The sequence below is a fragment of the Pseudochaenichthys georgianus genome, chromosome 18 (genome assembly GCF_902827115.2).
Source record: "Pseudochaenichthys georgianus chromosome 18, fPseGeo1.2, whole genome shotgun sequence".
NCBI lineage: Eukaryota > Metazoa > Chordata > Actinopteri > Perciformes > Channichthyidae > Pseudochaenichthys > Pseudochaenichthys georgianus.
The window spans coordinates 13,397,137-13,407,657 of NC_047520.1; the positions used below are offsets into that span (position 1 = coordinate 13,397,137).

The 10,521-nt window shown below is 37.8% G+C and overlaps 1 protein-coding gene and 1 long non-coding RNA gene across 10 annotated transcripts; one reads left to right on the plus strand and one right to left on the minus strand.

The window, feature by feature from the left end:
• Positions 1 to 746: 746 nt before the first annotated feature.
• LOC117463863 (BEN domain-containing protein 5-like) lies at positions 747 to 7,326 on the minus strand. 8 transcript variants are annotated; one of them, XM_071206601.1, is made up of 10 exons: positions 3,986 to 4,073; positions 3,776 to 3,851; positions 3,583 to 3,697; positions 3,364 to 3,384; positions 3,091 to 3,277; positions 2,883 to 2,938; positions 2,702 to 2,801; positions 2,383 to 2,477; positions 2,065 to 2,281; positions 747 to 1,140 (listed from the first exon to the last, which is right to left on the minus strand). In XM_071206601.1, the coding sequence occupies exons 7-10, from the start codon at positions 2,709 to 2,711 to the stop codon at positions 1,103 to 1,105; spliced, it is 360 nt and encodes a 119-aa protein (XP_071062702.1). In that variant the 5' UTR covers positions 2,712 to 2,801; positions 2,883 to 2,938; positions 3,091 to 3,277; positions 3,364 to 3,384; positions 3,583 to 3,697; positions 3,776 to 3,851; positions 3,986 to 4,073; the 3' UTR covers positions 747 to 1,102. The 8 variants fall into 8 exon arrangements, 7 of the variants coding, with proteins under 7 accessions (XP_071062702.1, XP_071062698.1, XP_071062699.1 ...); XM_071206597.1 differs by lacking the exons at positions 3,364 to 3,384; positions 3,986 to 4,073 and adding an exon at positions 7,309 to 7,326; XM_071206598.1 differs by lacking the exons at positions 3,364 to 3,384; positions 3,986 to 4,073 and adding an exon at positions 6,220 to 6,682.
• Positions 4,064 to 9,784, plus strand: LOC117463862 (uncharacterized). Of its 2 annotated transcripts, none has more exons than XR_004553974.2 (6): positions 4,064 to 4,127; positions 7,159 to 7,233; positions 7,328 to 7,378; positions 8,750 to 8,943; positions 9,028 to 9,211; positions 9,289 to 9,784. It is a non-coding gene; the product is annotated as an uncharacterized lncRNA (long non-coding RNA). The 2 variants fall into 2 exon arrangements; XR_004553975.2 differs by having other exon boundaries at positions 8,753 to 8,943.
• The last annotated feature ends 737 nt before the right edge of the window (positions 9,785 to 10,521 follow it).

A 10,521-nucleotide genomic window follows, 5' to 3' on the forward strand; every position in this document is an offset into this window, starting at 1 on the left:
TCAAATCATTTTCCCTTTTTAAGCATCTTGATAGTTTACTAACATGAATACATACAAATATTTCCTCACAGTACGTAGGTAGGTAGGCAGACAGATAGACGGATAGATAGACGGACAGATATAGATAGATGGATATCATATATAGATAGATACTTCATTCATCCCAAATTGTGAAATGTGTGGAAACAAGTATAAACACAATAACATTAAATACAAATGAAAGCAATAGACAGGAATATATCAGTAGAAAGGACACGATGAATATTATAACATGTAATGGAGCCTTACTATGAAGGCTGACCTAAATACGGTGCTTTTCTACAGATTATAATCTGTAGAAAAAACCAGCATGGACCAGCATGGTGTTGACCAGCATGGACCAGCCTATGTTGTGTTTTGGTCACCAGCATGGTCTACCAGCATGGACCAGCATGGACCACCAGCATGATCTACCAGCATGGACCAGCATGGACCACCAGCATGGACCACCAGCATGGACCAGCATGATCTGCCAGCATGGACCAGCATTGGTCCATGCTGGTCCATGCTGGTAGATCATGCTGGTCCATGCTGGTCCATGCTGGTGACCAAAACACAGGCTGGTCCATGCTGGTGACCAAAACACAACATAGGCTGGTCCATGCTGGTAGATCATGCTGGTCCATGCTGGTGACCAAAACACAGGCTGGTCCATGCTGGTCCATGCTGGTGGACCATGCTGGTGACCAAAACACAACATAGGCTGGTCCATGCTGGATTTTTCAGCAGACCAGAATTGATCTATCACCAGCTTATGTTAGTATTAAATATACAATGTATTCTGGTAACTATCAAAATAAAGACATAGTGTTCATAACAGTATTTTTATTTAATAAATTATACATTAACAATACAATAATATTACAAAAAAAACCTACATCTAAATAAAAATATCATCTATAATAGATGCATTATTTAGAAATAACAAATATAATTCAAAATGAAAATAGCAACAAAGAAATTATAAAAAAAAAATGTTCAAAGTATTTTTTTTCTTTTTCTTGTTAATATCCATTATCTTCTCTGTTATGTATCTTCCGGTCTTTGCCAATCCGGCCAGCATTTATTGGTCTTTCTCGTACAGCCACTGCTTGAAGCAAACTGAAAATAAGAAACAACAATGTTTTAACAAATCGTATTAAATTATGTGATGACAGAACTGTAAACAGAATAGTTATTAACTTTCTTCCTTTACTTGGCATTCTTCAAAAATACACAGATTGCAGCACATCGTTTCACGTCTTTGTAGAGCCTTTCTCAGCAGTAGAGTAATGTGTTGGCGAACCTTTGTTTCCTCCTGACAGATCACTTAAAGGTATACTCAATTCAATTCAATAGCTTTATTAGCATGACCTCAGTTACATATAGTATTACCAAAGCTCTGTATAGTTGCAACATCTATACAATATATATATACAATATATATATATATACATTATATATACTCCCCCTTGTGGCCAAAGGGGGACACAACTCTTGTCTTCAGATGTATGCTTGAGTGCAGGAAATGTAGCTCAGTGACTTTTGTCAACTAAACATAAAACAATACATATTTTAGTAAACGGGACATTATAATCTCTGCACATTAACTCTATAATTGCCTCTGCCATGGTGCCAAAATGAAATGAAATAAACAATATATAAACCATAAACAAATACAGAAAGTCGTGTTCACTGCAGCGATCTATTTCACACACAAAACTATGTAAGATCGAAAATAAATGTTGTAGTCTTTTTGCATATTAGAAACAGAGTTGGCGACAGTAAGACTGCGATATAATGTTTATGTAGCAATAATACATATGACATCTATTTTTTTAACGTCTCCATTACCGATAAAAAGATTGTTAACGTTGGACCTTAACGGTACCACGGTCTTTAATAATTCAGCCCCGGGGGCCCGTTAATGCTGGGGCTCGGTACCCATCCCTAGTTTTAATTATTACATCATCAATATTACATTTCAAATAACCAAGAACTTGGTATCTCACAAAGAGCAAGTGGCTAGTGCTGCTAAGAACATACCTTTCAAAACTGATAGCTTCTGTGGGGTTAGAGGCTGCCTGGTGGTCTTGGTGGTGGGGCATTCCTTTCCAGTCAGGCTCCTTTCCCCTAAGGTGTCGGTGCCCCAAAACGCCACAGCCAACTCCTTCACGAACATGGAGTCCCTTGTGTTGTTTTTTATTTTTGCCCAGACCTCTGGACGCACTGGAATCTCCCCTTGCAAGTCAATGACAACAATCTGAAACATAAAATGTGTAGTAGCCTATACATAAAAGCTAGACACCAATATGAGACTGAGGAGCAAAAATAAAAAAGCTCCACTATGGAAATAATATATACCTTCCCATGTGGCTCGCTCTTTGAAGGGGAATTATTGGGGTGTGTGGGTGTCCAGGGTGCAGGCTCACACTGTTCAGGTATCTCAGATGGTTCTTCTACAGAATGTGAATAAGACAAAGAAAGGACAAAAACATTTCATCAATAGTATAAATTCATATGTGTATATCTCGATGGGCTGATTGTTTACACATTTCACTGCCATCTTGTCTGTTTCTTTTATTGTAGTTGCTGATGAAAGTTAAAATGAAAAATCGATCCAAGACTGTCATTATTATTTGCTTGCAATTTAAAAACAAATGTACTTACTTTGTGAAAATACCTGGTTTCATATCTTATCCAAATTAATGTTTAGATTTGCTGTCCTGTAGGTGGTGACTTCCCCTTCCAGCTCAGCTTTGGAATCCTCCAATGTAGCAGATCTTTATAATGTAATGAAAAATAAAATGATCAACAAAACAGCCTTTTAGCCTACCACCAGTCAAATCTGTTATTAAATGTACCTTCTGTATTAACCGTCTAAAGATAAGTTCCTGTTGTAATTGTGCAGCTGTATTATCTGGGAAATAGAAGAATCGGGTAAGGATTCGGTATTGGCAGACAATCAATATCAAATTACTCGGATCGTTATAAGCATCAGCATTTGATCACCTTTGTCTACTTGCAGCTCAAATACAAAGATAACTCCACTCCTCTCCTACCACTGCTTACCTCTAATAAGCCTTGGTAGAACTAGTCATAGGGTCCAGGACTGACTGAAGACATGTGGAACAGAGTCCCATACAGGCATGGTTCCATGTACAGGAAACTGGAACTTTGAACAGGTGTTTTCATCTTTTCTGCCTGAAGATTCACAAGTTCTTGATCAGGTGTTTGAAGTGGGCTGGCATGATCCTTTCTGCAGCAAAACAAAGAAAACATTATTAATAATAGCAATGATGGTAACAACAATAATATTAGTATAACTATTTATATAGCACTTACACAATTGCAAAGTGATTCTCACTACAAAAATAAAGAACAAAACAATATCATCAATACAAAAAATAAGCATTAAAGACGATCAGAGACAAACATCCTCTTAAGTAAAAGACCAAATCATGTCAAGCTTTACATCTTTCAGTCTTTACAATGCACTGTTGGAAATTACCTTCCAAATGCTAAATTCAAACTCAAAAATAACTGGGTAGCAAATTGCTTTACCTGATAGAACATGTTCCACACGGAGCAGCAACCATCCGGATGGGCCTTTTGCTGCATATCATCTCCTCCCTCTCCACTGTTTCCAGTAGATCTCTGCTGCCTCTTTCCAATAAAACTGAAATGCCCCAAAAAAAATCATATTTAAAAAGTTAAAAACAATAAATTCTGGCATTAACATGGATTTGAATCTCACCTTTTTCCTGGAAGGCCAGGAAGTGGTTCCCTTTAAGTCCACAACCAGTCTTCTCTTTCTTTCATCCTCCGAAAATCTCCCAGCATGCACCAGGAAGAAGAAGAAGAAGAAGAAGAAGAAGAAGAAGAAGAAGAAGAAGAAGAAGAAGAAGAAGAAGAAGAAGAAGAAGAATTTTTCAGAACATTTTCCTTAAAAATAAGAAAAACATACCGATTTCTTTTTTAGAGCATCCATTTCTGTGGATGTCCCTTCACAATGATCAAATCAAAACATCTTCTTGGATCCTTGGAACTCTGATTCGTTTTGGAGGATTTGAAGTTGAGTCCTGAATCTCTTGGGTTTCTGTCAAAAGGTAAGTGTAAGTGAAGCTAACGTTAATGTTTAATGTCCATGGTAATGATTTTACCTTACTTTAATTTCGGTAGTTTATATAAATAATTAAATATATATATGGCTTATGAAGTCTGCATACTCTAACCGTTAGAGTATAACGTTAGAGTAAGCCATCTTAATGTACCAGTAAATAATATATTATATATATATATAATATATATTCATTACTGGTACATTAAGATGGCTTACTCTAACGGCTAGAATAATACATATATTATAATATTATTAGGGCTGTCAGTCGATTAAAATATTTAATCGCGATTAATCGCATGATTGTCCATAGTTAATCGCGATTAATCGCAAATTAATCGCACATTTTTTATCTGTTCTAAATGTACCTTAGAGGAATATTTTTCAAGTTTTTAATACTCTTATCAACATATGAGTGGACAAATATGCTTTATGCTAATGTTTATTTTCATTTGAACAATGACAAATATTCTCATGAATATTAAACACAACAACCTCTGAATATTACAAATATTCGCCTCAATTCAACCTGGAACCTCTCTCATACAATACAAAGTGTGTGTGTGTGTGTGTGTGTGTGTGTGTGTGTGTGTGTGTGTGTGTGTGTGTGTGTGTGTGTGTGTGTGTGTGTGTGTGTGTGTGTGTGTGTGTGTGTGTGTGTGTGTGTGTGTGTGATCGTTGGAGCTATGTGCAACTCAAGGCATATGCTCGAACGGGAGCTGCCTGGACGCTGCAATCATGAGTGTGCTGACTTCTCCTACAACGTCCCGCTGTCTGCTTCCTGCATCAAGTCAAGTGCTCGGCGCAGTTGTGTGGATAGAGCGCTCCTCTGTTTTCATTTAAACAGCTCCTTATATCCGTTAGCGCAGCTAGCTAGCACCAGATGCTAACAACAACAATAGCCGCGTTCGCACTGCGGTACGGTAATGCACGTAAGGTCTCTCTCTCGCTCGCTCGGGCCACACACACCCTCCCGGTCCTCCCGATGGCCAGTCGGTGCCTGCCGGTGAGTGTGGAAGTGTGGTCTGCTGCAAGCGGGCGGCAGGAGCGGGGCTGTCAGCATCAGCTTGTAGATGGTATTTTAAACTCGATGCGCTCTGAAACTACGGGGCGGCCGAGGAAAAAAATACACATGCGTTAATCGCGTTAAAATAATTAGTGGCGTTAATTTTTGTTTGCGTTAACGCGTTAACTTGACAGCCCTAAATATTATATAATTCATATATGCCGTATATACATATATATATTATTTGTTAGGCCTATATATATATATAGGCCTAACAAATAATATATATATGTATATACGGCTTATGAAGTCTGCATACTCTAACCGTTAGAGTCTAACGGTTAGAATAAGCCGTTGGCTACTCGCTTATTAATGTTAATTGGTAGCCTAATTATTCGTACCTTTCCCAAGCAGAACCTGGCCGTTGAAATATTTTTCTTCCCAAAGAATGGGATAGAGGATGTCCGCTTGATATGTTTTTAGGTTGAAGTTTTGGATGTTTGTTATAGGTAGCTACAATAGCCTTAAATCCGTCCGTGTATTTCACATAAGCAAACATCCTGGCTGGCAGATGTCGGGCCGAACGGATTACTTGTATACATTATTGGCCTCACGCGCTACCTATTTCTTTTGCGCACGAGACACTGCTCTGGAATCTTGAATTCTAGAATGTTCTTCTAAGAGCTGTCATTATAGCATGAAACGCTGTCATTCATCTTATTATGTAATGCAGTGGCGCGATACAGTCTATTATTTTAGTGCCTGTTTTTGTCAACCTCCTTATTATGCTGCAGCGGCAATAGCTTGCAACTAACGCTAGCTTCCGGCTAATGTTAGCTTGCAACACGCGAGCAAGCAGTTAACGGGAGTTTGCAGCTAACGGGAGTTTGCAGCTAACGCTAGCTTGCCTCCAACGTTAGCTTGTTTAACTCAGCGGCCAAGTATTTTGCTTGAGAACCATTACGTTAACGCTACCATTTTAGCCAAAACTCATAACAAATGTAACTAGCATATCTTAGTTGGTCATTTATTAACGCTATCGTTTTAATGCAGTATTCAGGACACCATCGCTCACCCTTTACAAATAATATTTGTCCCTTGAAGAAATCGTCCTCCCAGCGTACCCAATATACAGTGTCAAGGTTACTTTGTATATATTTCTCCCTGTCAAAGTCCTTGATATAAGACGTCGGAACGATTTCTTTTACTCCGTCGTCCAAGTATTTCACGATCTTGTGGTTGCTGTGTGGGTCAGTCCAGAGCCCTATAATAGAGATTATAGATCTCTGGATCAGTCGAACATCTCCTGTCTCTCAGCCAATCACAGAGTGAATTTAACTCACGCGCTTCCCGCTTTGTATAGTTAAATATAATAAGACAAGTAAATACCATAGACTGCATTTCTCTTACAGTTTGTATCTGTGTGCAGTAGACGTAGTATATAGATATATAATGCTTGCAATCTTTTGAACTCTAGCAACACAGATAAGGTTTACAAATTAAATTATACTAATCAGTTTAGAATATCCAAGTTTCTTTTTTGGCAAATAAATTACTTTTATCTAAAAATATTCATTGTTTTTTCTCATTTAAAATTACAAATGTAATCTTGTAAATGTTGTGTTTTGTCTGAATATGTACCCCTCTCCCTGGCTCCATAATATTACATTTAATGGCCCCCAATGCCCCCCCCCCCCCCCCAGCTGTATATCTCATATTATTTTCCTCTCCTGTTCTGATGGAGCTGTAGCTGTGTCTCTCACATCTGAATTTATAATATAGATCTTAACAATTATTTATTTTTTAAAGTGTGGATTTTTCTAAGTACCTTTTTTTAAAACCAACAATTGAGTGTCACCTTACACTGGTGCTATAGTCCGAGTTAGTAAAAACTGCTCGTTAATTTAAATTGTTCGGTTTTTACTGTCAGTAGAATAATTTCAACCTATTATTGGTGAAATTGCCATTCATTAGTCAGTCTGTTAATGATACCCATGTTCTTTTTTCATTTTAGAATTTCAAAACGGAAGTACTTGGAGCCTCACAGTACAATCAACGCTGAGCTAAACTGAAAAGTGGACATTTTGATGTAAGTTAATTCATGATATTTTTGTGTTAAACCTTTCAAAGTATCAATTCTGTAATTATTATTTTTCATTCTTACCTGGTGATGTCATTTTAAGGTGGCAGATGACTTCAAAAACAATTCAGGGTTACACGTTGCAGATGTTGAGGTGAGCGAGGATTATGCTGTTTCAATTTATGTAAGACATTATTTCGGACTGGACAAAACAACGTTTTCTTTATCCTGTGCAGACCATGCAGGGCTCAAAGCTATCTTTTAAAAGTGGTTGCCAGGCTGGCAACCAGGCATCAGCTTTTGGTTGCCAAAACTGAAAATACGGTTGCCATTTTTAGTCACCTTGTATTTTAAATAATTAAGATACTATACAGTTATACATCAACTTAATAATGAACATGTGACACAAAAGAATGTTCAAATGCTTTACAATAAGTAATTAACACAATTATTTTAAACCTAAGTGGTAGTAAACTTGTCCACCCTCAATTGCTGGTATACAAAATACCAGTAGTGCAGCTGCTGTCATGTTCTTCACAGATCCACAAATGAATTGAGCAAGTCACTAGTTTCTTGGTCATCCGTTGTCTCCCTTTCAAATGTGTTTTTTGTTTACCTTTGTGCTGACCCCCACCATAGATGCACTGGCCCTTCAGCATTGAAGTCTTGAATTGGCCAGACTAATACATGTCTAATGTTAAATAAATGAAAACCATTCACAGCTAAGAATTAGATATTAATTATTAATGCTGTAAATTACCTTTAATATGTCTAACTATATTTAAAATGTGTTACCTTTGTATAGAAGTGATTATCATTTCATGCCAATATTTAAATGGTAAAGTTTCGTTTTGCACTTTTATTTTGGTAGTAATAAGATCGGGACTCTTATTTTGAATGAACTTTTACCAGAAGTGAATGGACAACATTCCTCTTTGCTTTTCGTCCGGGTTCATCTTGCGCTTTATCAGTTGAATGAATCACTTTGAACATTCGTTTGAGATGTTGACGGGTTGGCCAAACCTTTTACTCCACAGTCAAACAACTTAATTAGCTTCGCCATTTTTTGTAAAATAAACACACGCGAGTAAACGCGCATCGCTTTATGGCTCGGTAATCACACCAATGCACATGCAACTTAAGTATCAGGTTCCGACTGGTCACAACAATAATTAAATATCACTCTTAATACAACAAATAATTAATTTTTATCTATTTTGGGGTGCACATTTTGCTGTTTGCTGTCCTTATTTCTTTATGTTAAAAACTGGTTGCCACTGAAGGCAACCAAAGGCCAAGAAGTGGTTGACATTTTTTCTGAATGGTTGCCAATGGCAACCTGGCAACCGTTACTGTCGAGCCCTGCCATGTCTCCACGTACAAGTTATGTCTCAAATGTTGAGGTAAATGCAATCACAATTCCCTTTGTGCTTTGGGTTGTCATACATTTCTGTATTCACTCACATTGTATGCAGAACCTGCATTCTTAAATACATGTTTTCTGATGTTTTTTTCCATTGCCCAGCAGATGGATTGGGATTCCCCATTTGAAGGCACTGTTTTTCTGGAGTCCTTAATATAAGACGTTGAAACGATTTCTTTAACTCCGTCGTCCAAGTATTTAACGTAGGCAAACATTTTTGCTTAATTGATCGTTTGATGTGGTTGCCGTGTGGGTCATCCAGAGCCCTATAATAGAAATTCTACATAAAGAAACAGGTAGATTACAAAGAAATGCATTTGATGCTCCCAGTTATTTGCATTATCCATCCTATTATATTGTTTTTTTTCTTCCACATTTAGGTGCCAGTAACACATGTTACTCTGGGGAGAATTCTGGAGGCAGGCGAGACCCCACTCCCCAGAACGTTCCTTGCTCGCCTACACCAAGACCTGGACAACCCAGGTGGACTTGGGGCCTTTAGCATTGCCGGAGGGGACACACGGAATTCTGGAGCGCCCCCGAGAAGAGATATGGGCCAGAGATGTAAATACATCCCTTCTTACTTTTAATTTCAATATTTGTTTTCCTTGAACTGAAAAATGTATAATATGTCATTCCAGGTCCTCAAACATTACATCTGCATGTCTGCGGATAGCAGTTAATGGACCAGCACCAGAGTATAATACAACAGTAACTGATTGCATTTTATTGAACTGCTTTGTTTTCAGGGTAGATTTACTTTACCCGAGGGTGTCCATTTCTGGCTATTTCTGACAACTACTACTGAGTAAAATATTGTACTATTTAGTATGCAGAACCTATATTCTTAATGCAGCTAACGCGAGCTTGCAGCTAACGCGAGCTTGCAGCTAACGCGAGCTTGCAGCTAACGCGAGCTTGCAGCTAACGCTAGCATGCCTCGAACGTTAGCTTGTTTAACTCAGTATTTTGCTTGCCGCTGACTAGCTAAATGGTTCTCCAACTAGCAATTGCTAGTTGGAGAACCATTACCTTAACGCTACCATTTTAGCCAAAACTCATAACAAATGTAACTAGCATATCTTAGTTGGTCATTTAGACAAACATTTTTTTCTGTGCAAAATGAATATTGCCATACAGGAATGAAAAGTCAATAAATAAACATGTTGTTAAAACTCACACGTTTTTGTTGTTTGTCACAAAGCGTGCACCGCCCGCTTTCAATATGGCCCATACAGCTACATTTTAAACGAGCTCCCTCCCAAAATAAGATTCCAGAATGTAATGCTTACAGGTCTTTGGTTTGGTTCTTTATATGATCATTATAGTTATAAAAACACAAGAGAATAAAGTAAACGGGTATAAAATACTATATGACAGTAAAAAAAGTTTTTGTTAATAAACAAGAATACAGTTTGAAAGGGGAGTGATTTATAACATATCCATAAAGAAAAATAAAATCTGTTTACAGTTGTGTTTCATCTGGGTGTTGAGAGATGTATCCATAGATCTCTTAATGTTGCTCTCAAAATGCACCAGATTGATGCTTTTAACTTCAACATTTAAAAAAAATCTTCCTGGGGTAGCATGGGACCCCCCTAGAGGAGGTTAGGTCCGCCCCTCACTTTAATCATGTTCACATGGATAGAAAACTAAATACATTTGCACACATCTTGTGTCCATATCTTTCTGTTTTGGTGGTCATGCCACAACTGTGCACGTGCATGCATACGAGAGTCATGGTAAGATATCTGGATTAAGAGGTTGCTTTTTCTTTGCACAGAATGAAAGAAAGGCAGAATGAATGGGCTGTGATTTTAGTTTTTTTAAGCAGAGGTCAATCATTTGTACGGCCCTCGGAGGATGTTGAACAA